The sequence below is a fragment of the Protopterus annectens genome, chromosome 8.part0, assembly GCF_019279795.1.
Source record: "Protopterus annectens isolate FY-2018-M chromosome 8.part0, PAN1.0, whole genome shotgun sequence".
Lineage (NCBI taxonomy): Eukaryota > Metazoa > Chordata > Ceratodontiformes > Protopteridae > Protopterus > Protopterus annectens.
Genome location: NC_056741.1, coordinates 419126628 through 419147669, shown reverse-complemented (window position 1 = coordinate 419147669; position 21042 = coordinate 419126628). Strand labels below are relative to the sequence as shown.

Genomic DNA, 21042 nt, shown 5'->3' with positions numbered 1-21042 from the left:
ACATGTAAAAAGTTATTTCACGTGATGGTCTATTGTACTTACCATAATAATGTTTATAATTTGTTTTGGATTTCTCTCAAATTTGCAAACTGTTATATATTGCTATTGTATGACACTTGTATCTGTTTATTTTTACTTTGCTTATTTCCATAAAATTTGTATAAGTATTTGGAGCTTTTCTCCTCGGGTTTTTATGCACTGCAGTATCCAGCTACCTTGGTTGCTAGATTTTTTGTTTAGATTTCGGCATTCTGTTTTGAGCTTAGCTGGTACTATATCTCCTAGCTAACTACAAACTTCTCTGAATCCAACCCTTCCATTAGTGCAAGATGCCCATGGTAAGGAAAAATTGGGTTTACTTAATTTGGCTTAAGCCAATTTGTAACTCTCACACTGGCAAGAAATTCTTCCTGTGTCAAGTGTTATCCAAGGATACACAATTTAGCTCCCTGAGTTTATTCTTTGCTCAGCACAGATTCAGAATTACTCAGCTCCACTTGAATGCTGACTAATTTATCATAAGATGAAATGCAGAGACTTCCGAATGCCTATGTGTAATGGTTAGCGTCAAGTAAAGAAACATGTATACACCCTATCAAACATGCGCTCTAAATTTCATGTTTGGTTTCGCTGCCATTGTCATTAGACCAACATGGCATTTTTTTCATTACTGCTCTATACTGTACACTGCAAGTCAGGTTTGCGTGCTAAAATGTGACATTTCCTCAGTAGTAGTATAGAAGTTTCTTCCTTTTTAATTTACAACTTTATTTATTATTCCATTTTCTGACCCCTCTTGTTAACCTCCTGTGACTTGATTTTTTTTTAGCATCTTATTTGCTCCCCTTTCATAGACACTGCTGCCAGCTCACACAGTATAACCCCTTGCTGGGTGGCTCTCCCTATATAGTGCTGGTATCAGCAACAAGGAGGGTAGTAAGTCCATGATAGAAAAATCACGCATGTGTCCTCTGGAAGTATGGTATTTATTTATTACGTATCTAAACTGCAGTGTGTGGGCAAACAGTGCAGTTAATATTTGTAAGAAATTCAAACTCATTGGTAATGGTAGACAAGGTAAAATGAGCAATTTTCCTTACATAAGGCATTATGTAGAAAGGCTGTTACATGAGTTGTTATGGATTTTGGAGACAAGAAGGTGGTACAGAATAACATAAAGGTGAAGGATTTTATAGCCTAATCTAAGACACAGGCTACTGACCATTTGATGCTAGTTGTTTATATACTAAATTAAAATATGTAAGGTAATTCATCTAATGGTCTAAAGTGCATAATATGCTCGGTTGTTATCACTTAATTTCCATAAAATAGTTCCATATTCCAGGGTATCTTTCTAAATGGGGCTTACCTTGTGTTTCATTTGTTACTAGGGAGATGGACTCCACCACTAACTTTCAGCATAAAATCTCCCCCTTTATCACAGACATTTGATAACCTGCAGTATTTCATTTAAGTATCTTTGCAATTCCATTGTCATGGATGATCAGCATTAGTCATTCTCCTAAATGCAATATGTTTATTTAGGTTCCAATAAACATAAAATGCATATAACATTTTTAAACAAATAGATGCATGTTATATACTCATAGAAAAGAATGATATTTTTATCAGTTCTCTAACCGTGTGGAGCAAGTATGTATGCATCTTTCTGCTTGGTCTTGTTGTATACCTCTAGATGTATCCTTAATACATGAAATAATGCTGTGTCAAATCTCCAAGTCACTATTAGAAGCTATGCATACAATGTCTTAATCACATCTTAGGATCATAGGAGGTTACTATGCTAATGGTCTTGGGGCCCATAGAAGTCTAGCCAGAGTTTATCCCCAAAAAAGAAACCTCAGTCAGCTCCTGTCACCCCTGTCAATGAAGGACACAGGTGGAACCCCTGAGACAAAGTTGTGGTCACCTATCCACTCATCAAGGTTGCGCTTGAAGAGGGTCAGCGAGGTGCTCTGTTTGAAGTGTATGGGAAGTCTATACCAGAGACAGGGCAGCCTCTGAGAGACAAACCTGTCTCTCCAGCAGGTTTTTTTGATGTTGCATATTAGATTTAGGCCTTTTGAATGGGTAATGCATGAGGAATTAGATTTATGGATATGGAGCATCTCAAGTAGGGCAGGGTCTGAGATTGCCTTGTAGGCAAGAACCAGATCACCTCTGAGCCATCTGTACGATACTGAGTAGAGTGATAGTGATTTGAGCCTGTCTGCATAGGACAGGTTTTGGAGGCCATGGATTCTCTTTATGAGATATTTCTGTGGCCTTTCCAGATGGCGCAGGTGTTTGAAGAGGTACATACCAAATGGGGTGTTATACTCAATTATTGACCTAATGAGGGAGGAGTACAGAGAGGTAACAACTTCCTTTTTTCTGTATGCAATCCCTTTACTTATGAGGTGAACCAAGTAAAAAGTTTTTCTGACCACTGCTGCTACATGATGGGTGAATGTGAGATTGTTGTCAACCTGTGTTCCCAGGTCTCTCACCATAGTAGGGGCTGTGTTTTTCCCGAATGGTATGATAATACATTGTTTTTGCATTTAACTTAAGGACATGAGTTTGGCACCGATCATTTGTTGCTGTGAGACCATCTTGCAGTATGTTAACATCATTTGGGGAGACAATGACAGCACCCAACTTACAGTTATCCACAAACTTGGTCAGCCACAGGCCTTTTGCCTTTGCCTGGACCTCAGAAAAGTAGAAGCCAAACAGTAGGGGTCCCAGGACAGATCCCTGGGGAACACCACTAGTGACAGTTCTGCTATCGGAGGTGGAGGTGCCTATTTTGACTTTGTGGGTCTTCTTCTACAAAACAGGACAGTTGGCTTCTCACAACTAAGTTATCTCCTGCCATCTAATACCCTAATAGTCTGGTCTATGAGTGTAGGCTGGACTGCAGGTGGAACAGAAAAGTCTGCTACCCATCCAAATGCAGTAACCTATTTACTGGAAAAACAATTTGATCTTTCTAAATATAATGCAAGCTCTTTGTCTGATTAAATGTGTGATGCTGCCTTCATGTTTAGATGAGGTCACTGAAGTACTGCAAAACATAAATGAAGTTAAACTAAATTCCAATAAGGTTTCTGCTGGAAAAAAATCTTTAAATGTAAGGATCGATTACACATTCTAGTTCTAACCCCACCACTAAGAGTGTTGAGGAAAAATTAAAAAAAAAAGAGAAACTAGTGTCTTAAAGCTTTGTTGATGAGCTTAGTCATAATAATTCCCAAAAATAAGGAAAACCACATAGTGTTCCAAAGCAACAAGTCTTTGTTTGTCACAGACGAGTGATCCTTGGTAACAAAACATCAGAAAGACTTTACAATGTTAAACATATCAGCTTTTATACACTTAGAAGTAGGTGTGGAAAAGATATGTATTGTTTAATTTTAAACCATCTCTTCAGGGCAAACAATATAAACAGGGCCATAAAAAGTACATTTTAGAACAGCAAGTACCCACCCCTACACAGTACTACTGAATGGGTTAAGCTAAATCCTAGTAAAGGAAAACACTACCTATATATTTGCAACCCACAATTCCCACATCAGGTATTAAGAAAAGTATAACATACATATAAAAAGACTGACGTTTAACTAAAATCACATTCAGCTAACTAATGCATTAAAGCCTTCATCAGGTCTGTGACAATATCTAAAATCATATACATATTAAGGTAATTAAGTAAAAAGAGTTAACTAGACTGATACAAAAGAAAAACATAGCTATCCATATAAATATATGTCTAATCATAGCTAATATGTATTAGTGTGAATAAAACTAAGTTATTTATAGCCCTTTAGGAAAAAAGCATTTCAGAAAAAAGTATTTTATTTACAGCTCAGAAAAAAATCAGTGCTTTGCAGTTAAAACACACAAACAATTGTTAGCACAGTTCTCATGTTTACAGCCCCAAAAATTGTTATTAAATGACAACCAGTAGAAAAAAACACACAGAAATAGTGGATGAAGTAAACTGGCAATGTATAAAAGAGTGCAAGTGTGTACGAGTGTGCACCAGTACACTAAATGGGGAATTATACTAATACTTCATGGTAAGAGTGGCATTAAAAAAAATGTGTGTTTTGAATTTACAGTTTAAATCTCTGATGTGATGCAAGAGTGTGCTAAATCTAATCAAAGCAGAATTAAGGTTAAAGTAGCTAAACATATACATTTATACACATACTACACATCATTTTTTATTTTTAGTACATAAAAATATTTTTTCAAAAATTCCCTAAAAAAACCTTTACAGATTGTGTGGCAGCTTACGTAAATTCAGCACACTCTTAATAGACAATAGTAGTTAAGTCCTGGCTTTCTGAATGCATTTCATTTCAACTGTCAGCATAATTCATTTTCTCCAAAACACCACTGATGTCCCCTTCAAGCTCACCCATCTCCACACAGTCCAGAATGATAAATTTAGAACCAGAATGTCTGGGGTGTTCTAATAAGTGTTTGGATAAGGCATTTCTCTGGCATTTATGTCTGATGCCAGAAAGAAGACCCAACATCCTCCTTTTCAGTGTATTCATAGTCTTACCACATAAAATGCAGGGCAGTCATTACATATGGCTCTATATACAAATTACCTGCAGAGGTTTTTACCATCATTTTTAAGATAGGGGTGAGTAACACCCCATCAAATACTCACAGAAAGTGCAGTCAGGTGGCCCACAGATTTTAGTGCTCATGTCATCCTGGTGTTTCTTATTTTTATTTTCCACATAGCTACGTATGCTTCTGTTCTTTTTATATACAAAACTAGGGTGATCTCCTAAACCCCTTACAAGCTGCTGATTGTCAATGAGGATGCCCCAATTCTCCTTAATAATGACTTTAATTGTACTGAAATCCCAGGTGTAAGTTAGAATTCAGCTGTCCTTACTTTTCTCTTGTTTTGGATTAGGGTGGCCTTGTTGCATAATTCTACCAAAAGGCCTATGCCATATAGGGCCATTGTTAATTTTATAATCTATAATGGGATCCAGAATCATATGTAACATGTTTGATTCATATCCTCTGGTTAAGAAATCATTTTCAAGATCATTCATATATTTGAGAAAAGGGGCCAAATGTATGGTAGTGCGTGCTAATACGTAGCCTTGTGATTTTATTACATTGTGTTTAGTTTTTACTGAATGCATACATTCTCACTCTCATTGGTTTCCTATATAAATTACTAATTCATTTTCCTCTGTCTTTATCAATACTGGCAGTCATATCAAGGAATTGCACAGACTCCAAGCTGATGGAAGTGATAAATTTCAGGAAGGAGTTGGAGTTACTGATATAATGGATAAACTCACTGAGTTTAGATTTCTCACTTTGCCAGACTATGAACACATCATAAATAAAGCAAAGGTAGCTGGTCATAAATCTCCGGTATTCACTTTGCAGTACAAATTCCTCCTCCCACTTGCCTAAGACTACATGCCTATTCCCCTCATCTGTTTGTAAGCTTGGCCATTAAAATTGAAAAAAAAAAAAAAACTGTAACTCAGCAACACTTTTATTAGCTTTCCCAAGCATTCAGTCAATTTCTGCCATCAGATGTAAATGCCAGAAGAATGCCTTATCCAAACACTTATTAGAACACCTCAGACATTCTGGTTTTAAATTTATAATTCTGGACTGTGTGGAGATGGATGAGCTTGAAAGGACATCAATGGTGTTTTGGAGAAAAATTAATTATGTTGACATTTGAAATTAAATGCATTCAGAAAACCAGGACTTAACTACTATCGGTATATTAAGAGTGTGTTGAATTTATGTAAGCTAGTTAAACTGTAAAAGTTTTTTTTTTTAGGGAATTTTTCAGGAAATATTTTTAAGTTCTAAAATAAAAAAAATGATGTGTAGTATGTGTATAAATGTATATATGTTTAGTTACTTTAACCTCAGCTTTGCTTTGATTAAATTTAGTACACTCTTTTATTACACCAGAGATTTATGTGATAAATTCAAAACACACATTTTTCATGTCACTCTTATCATGAAGTATTACCATGAAGTATTGGTATAAGTTCCCCATTTAGCATACTGGTCCATGCTCATGCACACTCATGCACTCACCTGCACACTTGTACATTACTAGTTTAGTTCATCCACTATTTTTGTGTGTTTTTTCTACTGGTTTTCATTGAATAAACATGTTTTTGGGGCTGTAAACATGAACACTGATATGACAATTTTAAAACTGGAAAGCACTGATATTTTTCTGAGTTGTAAATAAAATAATTTTTTTCTGAAATATTTTTTCTAAATAATATTTTTTGAGCTATTAATAACTTAGATTTTATACACACAAATACATATTAGATATGGTTAAGCAAATTATATATATATATATATATATATATATATATATATATATATATATGTTTACATTTATAGTGCTCTAGTTAGATAATGTTTATGGATTGATAGATATGTGTTTTTTCTTGTATCAATCTAGTTAACACTTTTTACTTTTCTATCTATGGTATATGATTTTAGTTTTTGTCACAGACCTGATGAAGACTTTATTGCATTACTTAGTCGAAAACGATTTTATTTAAAAATAAGTATTTCTATGTGTATGCTATGCTTTTCTTAATACCTGATGTGGGAATGTGGGATGCAAATAGATAGGTAGTGTTTTCCTTAATTAGGATTTAGCTTGACCCAATCAGTAGTAGTGTGTGGTGTGGGTACTTGCTGTTTTAAAATGCAATTTTTACGGCCCTGTTTATATTGTTTGCCTTGAATAAGCTGGTTTAAAATTAAACAATATTTATATTTTCCACACCTACTTCTATGTGTACAAACGCTTATATGTTTAACATTGTAAAATATTTCTGAGTTTTGTTACTGAGGATCGCTTGTTTGTAATAAATAAAGGCTTGTTGCTTTGTAACACTACCTGGTTGTCATGGTTTTTGGGAATTATTGTGACTGAGCTCATCAACGAAGTTTTAAGACCACTAGTTTCTCTGTTTTTTTTAATTAATTTTTTTTTTTATTTCTGTTTTTTGTATTTTGTTTATTTCTTTATTTATTTTATTTTGATGAATTATACTTTAATCATAAAACTGGTGAATAATCTATTTGGTAAGTGAAGTGTTCCTGTTATCCATGTGAAGTATCAATGCAGCCTAAAATTGATATCTAATTAAGACATTGTGTGTGATGATATGCAGACTTGCTTGAACAACAGCTTCAATTGTCTAACTACCATACAATTTACCTACTTTATCTAAGATTAAACACACCATGAAATGTTGGCACAGATCAGAGTAGTTCAGTAAAACGAAAACAGTGACCATTTTCTGGAGGAATTCTAAGAAGCAACTGAAACATAGTGTTGTCATTATAAGTTCATGACAAACGTTGTGTCTGGGATGTGTCATACTATGGGGACACAGCACATGTCAGAGTGTCAAAAGTAAACTAAACAGCAAATACAACATACATTGTGGGAGCGACAGAAATAAACTGAACAATCTCATGTTAATGTGGCAGCCAACATCAGGTCATTTTAACATATAGCAGATTGTAAAATAATACAAAACACTCAGATACCTGAAGCATTGATAATGCAAAGAACATCAAGATATGATGGGAAAAAAAGTTTCTGGTAGAGTTTCTAAAAATTGGACAACCTTTACTCATTGTAGTTTTAAAATGTGGAACTAATTCTCAACAATTATATTTGTGGGGTTAGGGCTTGCATAATGATTACAGTGTTTATCTCACAGACACAAGGTAGATATTTGACTTTTACCTTTGAAGTGAAATTAGCTATGCTTAAAATGGCCTGCAAGGGCAGCTAGCCTAGTACTTACCCATGAACCTATATAATTAAAAACACTCTAAAACATGCACAAAATAACATGAATAATATAAGGTAATGCAAATGCATAATGCTGGTGCTTTCCCTTTTAAATGTATTTTAAAGACACACAATGGAAACCAATTCTGTATTTAAATTACATTTTATGTTAATAATATTGAACACATGGTGCAAACTGAAAGAAAAGAGGTAAAAACAACAAAGAACATTGATGTGCTCCATAGTTTTTAATGATGTGATCGATCATGAAAAATAAAATCAAGGGTTAATTCTGTCACTTGCTATTTTACCTTAATCACAGGACTCTGCAGCTGTAAATTATGATACCCAAATACTTTATGTGATATTCATTAAAATGTAATCATCAACATATTTTTATGCCTTTACAAAATAGCACAGAGTGTTAACGCAAATGTAGAAAACTATATTTTAAATCATGTGTGACAGAAAATAGGTCTATAACCTAAGATGCTCACTTGGTTAAATAGTAGAATTGTCACTTAGCAATAGTGTTGATATTACATAAAACTCTTAAATGGTTGACATTTTCCACAGCAGGAAGAAAGGTAGTGGTAGATTTATAGCCATCATTTTGTAATTTTTTAGTAACTATTTTAAGCCTGATAAAATGTGAAAGTGAACTTAGAAGTGAAAACAACTTTGTGAAGAACAAATGTTAAAATGGCTCCTAAAGCACATTTAAAAGCAAATGAATATACATAAAAGTCTGTTGTAAAATTCATTGCTGTTAGTGTTGAATCAAATCGTATAAATAACAAAGGGTTCTTACTGAGTAGCCACTTGTCTTCAGTTTTTAATGATTTTCTTCCCTTGGAAGAGTTTCTCAGTATCAAGCCAACTTGTTTTGTCGTAGAAGAAACAGCTGAGTACAGATCTCCATCTGCATATTACAGAAAACAACATTGTTTCATTAATAATATCTGCACTTGCCACTTAATTGTATTAACACATCAGTGAAAATCCTGGCTACAGTTTGGCATGATATGAGCACATTTCTACCATGTTGTTACTCACAGAAAACATAGCATTCACAGTTAGAACTGTAATATAACAATCCATTTCAAGTAGAGAAGTTTAATTGGAAAACGTACAAAAATTACAATGCATTCGGTATAAAAACAGAGATGAAAGTCTTGGCTTGTCAGGCACTCACTCACTGACTATGTACTAGTCAAAGCTGCTTATTTTGTGTTGATTTTATATAGACTGATGTTCATGTAACACAGCGGCTGCTCTGGTAGGTGATAATGTAACGTTTGCTGTTAGAATGGGTACCACATGCATACCTCTTAGCTGCTATAATTTAAGCATTCTGTTACAACTTTTACCCTAATATTTCCGCTTGATTCTCCTAAATTGTCTGATGGTCTTCATGAAGGTAGACCTACTTCAGAGTAAGTAGGGTTTTAAGTAGCTGAATTAACACTATACAAAGATTCCCTGTCACTGACTCTGTGGAGTCTAGTACTTCAAGAACTTCTATTCAGAAAAAAAATAATAACAGCATGACCACACAGGACTAATTCAGCATAACATTTATTGAATGCTTTCATATAAATTAAAAGAATCAGAATGACACACACAGGAAAGTAAACATTTATAGAATATACACCAAGCTGCATGATCAAAAAATCATGAAAAAAAAAACTTAAGGTGGGTGCTTAACCACATTTTATTACAAGGGTGGTATGAAATTTAAGGCCTGCTTAGTGAGGGATAAACTACATCAAACGTCTAACCTGCAGGTTGGTATGACAGATTGTGGCACCTGTATGCAAAGTTGGTGCATCAATGTTAATAAATATGTTGTAGTAAGTGACAGAACTATATATAGTAAAGGATTTTTTAATTGCGATGGTATTGGTAGGGTGTGTCTTGCGACGTACCTCATATTCATCTTATTAAGTGGGGAAGAGGGAGAAAAGTCTTAGCAACAGGATATGCCAACATGTATATGGTATAAGAAAAAAATGCTAACTACAATGCTCTGGCAAAGCATAGTCAAATGTAAGAATTTTATCAGTTAGACACTCATATGAACAAGCTAAAACTTGTTGGATTGGCTAGACAAAAGATGAATAAATTAGTGATAGAATAGTGACTGAGCTGGACAGTGCTGAAGTGTCCCAAAAATTATAGCTAAAAGTGAATTTAACTCCAGAAATACAATTCATATTGTTAGAGAGTTTGAACTAGTCGTCATCATCATCATCATCATCATCATCTTCTTTTGGCTGTTCCCGTTAGGGGTCACCACAGTGGATCATCTGTTTCCATTTCTTCCTGCCCTCTGCATCTTGCTCTGTCACACCAACCACCTGCATGTCCTCTCTCACCACATCCATAAATCTTATCTTAGGCCTTCCTCTTTTCCTGTTACCTGGTAGCTTCATCCTTAGCATCTTTTTCCCAATATACTCAGCATCCCTCCTCAGCACATGTCCAAACCAATGTAATCTTTCCTCTCTGGCTTTGTCTCCAAATCTTCCAACCTGGGTTATTCCTAATCCTGCCCACCCTCGTCACACCCTGTACAAATCTTAACATCTTTAACTCTGCCACATACAGCTCTAACTCCTGCCGTTTTGTCAATGCCACTGTCTCCAACCCATATAACATAGCTGGACTCACTACCCTCTTGTAGACCTTCCTTTTCACTCTTACTGGTACTCGTCTGTCACAAATCACTCCTGACACTCTTCTCCGCCCACTCCATCCTGCCAGTACTCTCTTCTTCACCTCTCTTCCACACTCACCATTACTCTGAACTATTGATCCCAAATATTTAAACTTATCCACCTTTGCCACCTGTACTCCTTGCATCCTCACCATTCCTCTATCCTCCCTCTCATTCACACACATATATTCTGTCTTAGTCCTGCTGACCTTCATTCCTCTTCTCTCTAGAGCATGAGAGTTTGAACTAGTAAAGAGGCAAAATGCTAATATGACTGCAACAAATGATGTGTTTAAGGTAAAATGCAAAATGACAAATTCATACTGGCCGAAAAACAGTGTGAGTGGAATTTTTGCGAATGCACAACATGTACTGAGTCAGAGCACTGTGCTACCTATGATAAAAGGTATAAAAAATGCTACAATATGGGAAATTTTGCTGCTCTGTGTAAAACTATTTAATAAGTTTCTCTTTTTTGAGTTAGTGAAGGTTCAAAACAAGAATGAGGAGGTGATTGGCAAATAATTTACTTATAAAAAAATCTATTTTGGAAACTGGAATTAACCGCTGATAGACCACCAGAGTTAAATGATTATGTGTGCATCAAACATATTTTGTAAGAGGAACACAGTAGAGTGACATAATCTTTATTAATCTGTTTTGATCACACGATCTGGTCTATATTCTATAAATGTTTCATTTCCTGTGTGTATTGTTATTCTGATGAAGTCTTTTCATTTAGGTGAAAGTGCTCCATAAATTTTAAAGTGCATTAATTCTTCATGGTCAGACTGCTATTTTTATTGCTTTTTCATGTTCTGGTCTGGTTAACTGTATTTTCTTGTTTTATTCTACAAAAAAAAGAAGAAAGTACTTTTGTATTTGGAAGTTTCCTGAAGTTTCTTCATTATTTACAGGCAGTTATGGTCATAATCTGAAAGACCTAATTTCTGGCTCATTAGAATGTCTCTGTATCACAGTCTTGGTAACATCAGCACTGTTAGACATAACAGTGGTAGTAGTCTCTCTAGTGGCTCATGCATCTTGTTGGCAAAGGCACCCCTAAATCCCCACATGCATCCACTCCTTATCAATCAAGCCCCAACAGTTAATAACGGCCATGGATACACTCACCCATTCACATATGCTCCAAAACACAAACACACACACACACACACACACACACACACACACACACACACACACACACACACACACACACACACACACACACACTCTCAAGTCCCTATCTAATCCTCCAAGTGTGACCATCCAAGTAGAGACACACACCCACACAGACGCACACACACACCCCTACACAGACACACACACACACACACACACACACACACACACACACACACACACACACACACACACACACACACACGCACAACTTCAATCACACCTCTACAGACATGTTCACATGCATGCACAGGTTAATACCCCCACCCCCCACGTTTTTACAAAACTTACTTGTACCACAAATGCTTCCATAGGAGTGGATGGGTGATGACCGTTACATTTTGACAGAGTTCACTTTTTTCCTCTAGCAATGAACTTTTCTGCAGCTGAGTGAATTACTTGCCTGAATAAATTGGGAGCTGCTACCATTTCTGGGGGACAACCCATTGCTAATATTCATTAGGTACTCTCCTGGATTGCTACTACCTCTCTGAAAATAGTGCAAAACTTAAAAAAAAAATGAAAGACAGCATGGGGAGCATCCAAAAGGACATATAATATGCATTCTGGAATAAACCTGAAAAAGATATAATACAAAATGTTTAAGTGCTTTCCTTTAGTAAGCCTAATAGGTTTAATTTAGCATCAGCTAAATGTGGTAATGTCAAAAAATTATATATACTTTATTAATCAGTTTGGTTCTGTCTGTAGACATATAATCATTTTATAATTGTATTTCAATTAAGGTATATACTTTACTTCACTTAACTGCTTGGGATTGTAGGCCTAAAACAATGGAAGTGTTAGCAACCAGAACTGAAAAATGATTTTAAAGCAGTATCAAAAATTATTTCCTGTCAACTTCTGAAATTTAACTTTAAAAGTTGAAGGCAGAAAGTGGGTTAGAGATTTTTTTCCTTTAAGAAACTGACATGCTTTGTCCAAAATGACATTTGTTCTTTAAATCTGACTGGTTTATTCTGGAGTGCAGCCAAAGTGATATTTTCTGTTGGGGACTGCATATTAACACAGCTTACTGCTAGACGCAGAATACAAAAGTTTTTCTGACTCATTTCTTGATTCAAAAGTCTGGCATACTGCTTTGTATTATGTGTTGTGATTTCTTGAATTTTGTCTTGAAGATAAACAGTTTGAAAGGTAAGCTCCTGTGCCATTTATTTTTAAGCATTCATTTCTGCTGAAAATCTTTCATATCCTAATTTAATGGATTGTTTCACAAGCTTACTAGTATAGAAAATATCAAACAAGGTAAGTTTATCCAACATTGCCTAGATTTGCTACACTGATTTTTTTATCTGAGTCTGAGAAGAGTCATCATCTAACTAGGTGTTAATGGAAAACAAAAGTAAATAAAATATTGTTTCAGAAGCAGATAACACTCCTGCTTGAATGGTTATTTTACATACAGCATTACCAGCAGTTTCTGGAATTAACTGTAGCTTGCAGTATATATATATATATATATATATATATATATATATATATATATATATATGTATAGATCGGCTTCTAAATCTTAAAAGCTCATAATCTTGAAATTCAAAATACTGAAGCCAAAATCCTGAAAGTTCAAAATACTGAATTTCATAATATTGAAAAAATGGGTCTATATTAGAACATCGAAGTTTCAAAACTTCGAATGTTCTAATATTGAACCCTATTCAGCGAAAGCTGAAAATATCGAAGCAACAGAAAACCAGGTTGTCCGTTTCTGTTGCTTCGGTATTTTCAGCGCTGTGGTAGAAAGCTACGGGTCGGGTTCAGGTAAGTGTGCGATTGAGTGCTGGTTAGGTTAATTAGGGTTAGGGTGTGGGTCAGATATGTGTGCGATTGTGTGGATGTGAGGGTTAGGATGGGTTAGGTGAGTTAGGGTTAGGGCGCGGGTTAGGTATGTGTGCGATTGTGTGAATATGAGCGTTCGGGTGGGTTAGGTGAGTTAGGCTTAGGGCGCGGGTTAGGTAAGTGTGCGATTGTGTGGACATGAGGGTTAGGGTGGGGTAGGTGAGTTAGGGTTAGGGCACGGGTGAGGTGAGTGTGCAACAGTGACAGACCTTAGGGTCAGGGTTTGTGTTAAGGTAAGTGGATAGTTAGTGGTGTGTGTATAGTTTAGTGTAGGGTTAGGTGTAAGATTTTAGGTGTATGTGTGTGGATTGCTGTTTGTTTGGTGTGCATGTGTTTTGGAACAGCAATTGTTTTCCCTAGGAAAAAATTTGCTGTTCTGTATGTTCGATGTTTTCAGCTTTTGCTGAATAGGGTTCGATATTAGAACATTCAAAGTTTTGAAACTTCGATGTTGTAATATAGTCCCGAAAAAACAGAGTACACCAACACTTACAATATTCCAACACAAAGACATAACAAAACATATTGCTCTTCTCCAACTATAAGCAGGGGGACAAACCCCTCTGCACCCCCCACACCCCCTGCTACTTAAATATATCAACTCCAAGGTCACACTCCACAGAAGAAAATGGCAGACATACCATTACGTGCTTCATGACTGCCTGTTGTAACCTTAGTCATGTTCCTTTTTAATTTGCTATACAACAACATAACTCATCTTAGTGTAGTAAAGTATGATCTCAGAGTTGATATATTTAAGTAGTAGGGGGTGTGGGGGCGCAGCCCCCACATGGGGGGTGCAGGGGGGCTTGACCCCCTGGTCATAGTTGAAGTAAACTAATATGCTTTGTCTTTTATTTGTTTTTCTACGTACTTCTGCTGGAGTATAGTGTTAGTATCCTGTAGTTTTTTTCAATATTATGAAATTCAGTATTTTGAGTTTTCAGTATTTTGAACTTTCAGGATTTTGGCTTCAGTATTTTGAATTTCAAGATTATGAGCTTTCAAGATTTAGAAGCGGACCCATATATATAAATATGTATCTGGGCTGGTGAATCCATATCACCATAAGGTGCCACCATATTTCCTATATTAGAAGTGCTATCATGGTCTAAATGATGGTACAGAATAGTAAATTCTTTAAAAACTCGATTTGGTGTTTCTTTAAACTTGCAGACACCTCATGTTTTACTGAACAGCTATGCTGTTATTAGCATCAGTGCCTGAGAAATGGAAAGCAGGCAAAAGCAAAAGAAAAATAAATAATGCATGCGTTTGTGTGTATGTATGTGTGTGAATGTATGTGTTTGTGTGCACGTGTGTGGGTATGTGCATTGCGAGTGCAGGCATGTGTATTTGTGTGTTTGTGTGCATGTGTACTTACACATATGTGTGCGAGCACATGTGTTTGTATATTTGCAAGCTCATGTGCTGTTTGTGCTTGCTTGTGTGCATGTGGGTGTATGCATGCCCATGTGTGTGTATGTGTGCATGTAAGAAAGAGTACATGGGACTTAACGTAAGGCAGTAGATGTAATGCTTAGAAAGTTGAAACTAATACCTTAGTGTATGAAGATATTGATTTCAGTATTTTCTTTCATTCTAACAAATGAAAATCCCTCTAGTTCTTCAACTGCTTTGGCATTCCTGAAATGTGTCTTTCTTGTTGTGGCCCACCAATACATGTTTTGAAGTTTCTACTGTCTACAGAAGCTGAGGGGGCATGTCTTCCTCACATGCTTATACAATGAAGCACATGTCTATGTAAATATGCAGATGCACCACCATATTAATGAATTAGCAAAAGAACACCTGTTTCTACTCAAGAATACATGCATTTTTGAATATAATACATATTCTTGAAAAAAAAGCCCAAACACATACTGTATATGTAGCACAAGATTTCACTACATTTTTATACCCTCTTTTTCACACGTATAAACTCAAATACTACCAAACAATGCTGCATAACCAAAGTATTCCTGCCTTCACCAATGAAGACCAACATCAACATGAGTTCCTCAAGGATACACACAAAAAACTAATTCTGATCTAGAGGGATGTAGTAAAAGAAAAAAAATGGATTGAGTTTAGATAATGTGTTACTTTTAATATGATTTTAGATAATTTGTTACTTTTAATTCATTAATTTAATTGACATTCAGGATGTATAACAGCAATTAGTAGCAGTTTAAAAATATACTCAAAAGGTAAAATTCACTTCCCTTTTCCAAGTTTTGGCAGTTACAGCCCATGGTTCAAAACAGATTTATCAGACCCATACTGGATACTTTTGGAACAAAGATACTGCTTTTTCAATTACAGGTACACCTGTCTGCTCTGGATTTTTTCACTTACCTACTGCAATGGTCACAGATTTCTGAGATGGGAAATGGGAAGTCATATTGTTTCCAGGTGTGGCTTCATCTTGTGTGAAATTCTTCGGGACATCTGTTTCATTACTTTGCTGAAATAGAGACAAGTCCATTCAAAACTTATTAGAATGGAAATATGTGTTCCATAAGCAATATAATATACTGTGACATTTTACATTCATTTCATTGAAAAATACTAATGGTGAATTTTATTTTTCTATAAAATCACCTTTATTGTAAACAAACCAAATATAAGCATGTCAAACACTGATGATATCAAACTATACAAAAATACAGCTGGTATCAATAACGACTTAGCACAAGAGTTTAAATAAAATGCACCAATACTCTTGCTAAACAGTTATGGCTATCATTTTACATTATTGTAATTTTAATCTATTGCAGAAATGCAGTTCTTATATACAGTGTTTTGGAAGTTTTCTCTTACAAAAGAAAATGAAAGCAAATATGATATATTTATATATATATATATATATATATATATATATATATATATATATATATATAAACACTGTTGAGACAAACATTCTACATTATCCAACTGAAAGCAAGCAGAATTTTATCCAAGTAAGCCAGCATTTTATATTACTAGTAGGAAATAAAGTCCACTTGAGTGTCTAGTTAATAACATTGATCATTTCTGCCCAAAGGTTAGGATTTATTTACATAACCAGAGCAGATAAAAATGATAAGCATTGTATTGTTTACAGCTGTAGCTTTTATGATGAGGTCTGAACCCTGATTTATACAGCTGTAGAGGCATAATATGCCAAATGTATATTAACATCTCAGTATGTTTGAAACTGGAAAGTATTGGACAACAACCGTCAGACAAAATCCTGAAACAGTCACACCATCTTCACGAGTTATCAGATCTGCTAACGTATTATTGCACTGATTAAGCAACTCATTTGGCAAAAAGTCATAATACTTCCAACAACAACTGTAAATATACTTCAACGTCAGGTTAAATTATATCCACCATTGTACCCATCTGCCAAAAGAGGACTATTTGCAGCATTTGGACATTGATCTCCACATCATTTACTCAGCTAAGAATTCACACCCTGAGCTGAAAGTATTGCCATTATAACTTATGACCACTAGATTACACTTATAATTTAGCTACAGACCACAATTAACTATATTTGTAACCCAAGACATCATATACCAATATAATGTCAGCCTTGACGTAGTTCTCCTACAAAATAAGCTGATTATCCTGTTCTTATAACACATTATTCGAAAAGCATGAATGTAATGTTAACCTTGTAGTTATGCATATTTTGCCCTCATTGCCCATTTCAGACCGTATTTCTATACCATCTAAATACCAAGTCTTAGATGTTGCAGTGCAAATAATTACCACAGACTGCAGAAATCATATCACCAGTTCTGCTGTAAACCATAATGGTCAGGGGAATCTTGGCTCTATAAAAGCCCCAAACAGCTGAGGTTATCCTATATATATCCAAAACAGTTCAGTAGTTTAAACCCTCTGGAGACCGTTGGTATATTTTTCCTATTAGTCCTACATGGTTTACCATTCATCAAATAATCTGAAATATTTTTCTGTAGCTTTCCAACATGACTTGAAAAAATCATCTGCAGTAAATGCCTGAGAATAAATAATACTCTTGGCAGAACAAAATCTTAATAACCTAGATTTTGCTCAGAAAATGTAATCCCATCATGGACCCAATATAAGTCAATTGTTTTCACATTACCTTCAGTCAATTTCTGTATTTAAGTATAATTCCATATCTAAATAAGTAGCCTCAGCAATAGTCATGATAGGTAGTTCATGAGACATCAGCAGGCTATCAAATGTGCTGACAGATAATAAAAAAATACTAAATTTATTAGTATCGACTTAAGCCCATATAAGAAGAAAGATCATTCAGTTCATCAAATACCACTAGTAACAGTTGTCATGGATTACTGAGTCATATGACACAGTCAAGCAAACCATGTGCTAAATTAGGAACCTAAAATGTGGACATTAATATCAAAATCCCTATACTTGGTATGTAACCATGAATCAGTAGTGAATGCTACAAGCATAAATAAATATGGGGAGTGTTGACATTGGAGTGGAGAGTATCCCATTAGAGAATATGCATTAGATAGGGTTTATATGAAGAAATATGTGCAAAATAATGACATTTTCCAGCACTCCCCAGTGTTTCCAAGAAAAGGACCACTGTACAGCTTCAAATACTTTATGACAGTCAGTAAGAAACCTGTGTAGTCTGTTGAACACCTGTAGATATAACCACAGCTGTATCACCTCCAGACCACCAATATGACCTTTAACACAGCACAAATGATCATTAGTTAATAAACAGGGAAGAACGTCTTCCAACCTTGTTGCAAAAATGTTTGTAAATATTTTTACCTCTTTCTGATGCAAAGGACTAAGGCCCATTTTTTATCAAATAAAGTCTTATCATTGTTGGACATTAATAGCATGGCCTTCAAAAAATCCACTTTGTAGCTTCCTTAAACAATTACATTTGATGAGTTTCCAATAAAAATCTAAACTACTTAAAGAAATTTACAGCAACCATATCAAGACTATGGGCTTTACATGGGGCAAAACTATCTATAGCTGACTTGATCTCTGTTAATGATAAATACTTCCTTAACATTTTGATATGCCTCTTCAGGGATTATTAGAAGATTAAGTTCTACCAATAGCAAAGCAATGTTTTACTCTGATGGTACCACTTGGAGTGTAACAATAAAACTATATTTTTGCTAATGTTTTATTAAAGGATCGAAAATCCATGTATAACAATCCCTGGTTATATTTAACTGCCAGGATAAACATGATCTCTGACATTCTGTCTTGACACCTTTTAGCTAATCATTTCTAGAAAAAAGTAAAAATTGGTGTACTACAGGGTTCAGTTTTAGGCCCCTTCCTCTCCTATTTGACAATAGTTTCTCAGATGTTTAGGCCAGCACTCCTGGCCTATGGTTAACAAAGTTTACAGATGACTATAAATTGAGTATTGTTATTTGATCTTCGACTGGCTGACAATTGCTCCAACACAGGTTAGACCATGTTAACAATAGCTGCGAGAACAATGATACCAAATTAAATGTAAAAAAATGTAGAATGATTTATTTTTTTAAACAAAACAGTTTCACTTGCCATAAAGGTGATGCACTCCTCTAATGAGATACTGCTTTAAGGGATCTAGGCACTCTTGTCACAATATTCTTTGTGTAGTGTCTCCACAGTAGTTCTGAAAGGCTGAATTTGTCTGTATTCCTAGAAAAGTGATTACTGTATTTATAGTAGAGCTTTATCAAGGTTTTGTTTGCCCTATATCTAAATCATCTCCTTCTCCCCTCTTTTCCCAGCTGTATCACCTCCTGACCACTTCTAGGTCTGGGATCTTGTATCCTAACTAGGACTGCTGCCTCCTACACTACTCTAGGGAACAAAGCCAAACCACTTTTGGGAGCCTTCTCCTGGAAAGATACAAGAAAGTACGTTCTACAGTTCCTGCAATTTTTAAATAACATTGTAAGCTTCTCTCTCAGTGTAACTGTAAAACCCAAAGCCAGGTCAGCCAGCAGCCATACTTTGCTTCTCCCAACCAACGGACCAAAGACTCCCATTAGTATCCCCAGCAACCTGCCTCACCCTGTAAGCTGTAAGCCCTGTAAGTAGCCACGGTTGCAGTATCTACTGTGGCCACTAGGAGGCTCCCTTCTCTTAGGGATATTCCCCTCTGTAAACAATTTCTACCCAGTAAAACTCTCTTTATCTTCCCTCTGTTAGTTCCCTTCATGCTCCACTGCCTCTATCTACTTTCTCTACTACTTCTAGCATTAACTCACTCCTAACTCTTGCTATCAAACTAACTAATATTCCCTCGGTTTACTCACCTGTACTATTAGCACTTCACTGATTGTTTCTCCTGAATCTCTACTTCTTTGGCTCTTCCCGCTCCATTCGCCCTTCGGGCTCACTCCGCTCCCCTACCCTACCCCCAATTCCCACCCACCCCCAGTAGTCCTACATTTATCTCACATGTAGACACACCCCTTTCACACCCACTCCAATCAAATCCCTAACATCTCAAACTAAACAACCCTCTTTATCAAAACCACACCCACCAATTTAACACAACTACCTCCTCCCCTATCTTAACACTATACCTACTACATCATAGCCCTACCTTCCCAGTGTTCTACTACCCTACTCCACACCTCCAAACTATATCTCACTTCTCTGCAAACCCCCATTCAAACCAAGATGCCCATATTAACCATCCATCCAATACTGAAAATACTTATCTCCCTTTTACTATTATCTTCTCTTGTAACTACTCACATCCTAACCTCCTATGAATACTCCCTGAATGTTTCTCTTTCACTTCCCTCAAAATACACCTCTACAGCTACAACATCTTTATCCCCAACCTTCTTACACACACCCTCACAACCCATCTACCTACTAGCTAAATACCACAGACTAGTTCACTGCAAGTTACAAAAACTTAAATCCAAGAAAACATTTGACTCTCTCTATAAACTTATCCAAAAAAACATTTCACACTCCTCCACTTACTACTAGATGGAGATATTCACCCCAATCCAGGCCCACATCATAATAAAACCAAAACACAACAAAACCTAACCAAACCCTTATCTTTCTCATTCTCTAAACCCTCCAACTCACTCTACATTGCCCATCTCAATATACGTAGTATTTGTAACAAAATTAGTCAACTCCATGCCCTTTTAGAAACCCAGCAATTTGATATTTTATGCCTAACAGAAACTTGGCTGAAGCCTTCAATTAAAGACATTGAAATTACCCCACCTGGTTATAACATTATTAGACTAGATCGCACTACCAGAAAGGGAGGAGGGGTAGCTATTCTATATAAAACAAAACTCCAAATTATCCCTCTAGACTTGACTCTTACTCAAGACGATAATGCTGAAGTAATCAGCTCTAAACTTCAAGTCAATACTACTAAATCCATAAACCTCATTTGTGCATATCT

The 21042-nt window shown here is 35.7% G+C and overlaps 1 protein-coding gene across 1 annotated transcript in view; it reads right to left on the bottom strand.

Annotated features, from left to right (window-relative positions):
* LOC122808845 (semaphorin-7A-like) overlaps positions 1–21042 on the bottom strand; it is an 851812-nt gene that overhangs the window by 454893 nt on the left and 375877 nt on the right. Inside the window, exons 5-6 of the mRNA XM_044079936.1 lie at positions 15975–16083; positions 8661–8771 (exon numbers count right to left, since the gene is read on the bottom strand). Of these exons, the coding sequence (XP_043935871.1) occupies positions 8661–8771; positions 15975–16083 (220 nt within the window). The remainder of the gene's footprint in view (positions 1–8660; positions 8772–15974; positions 16084–21042) is intronic.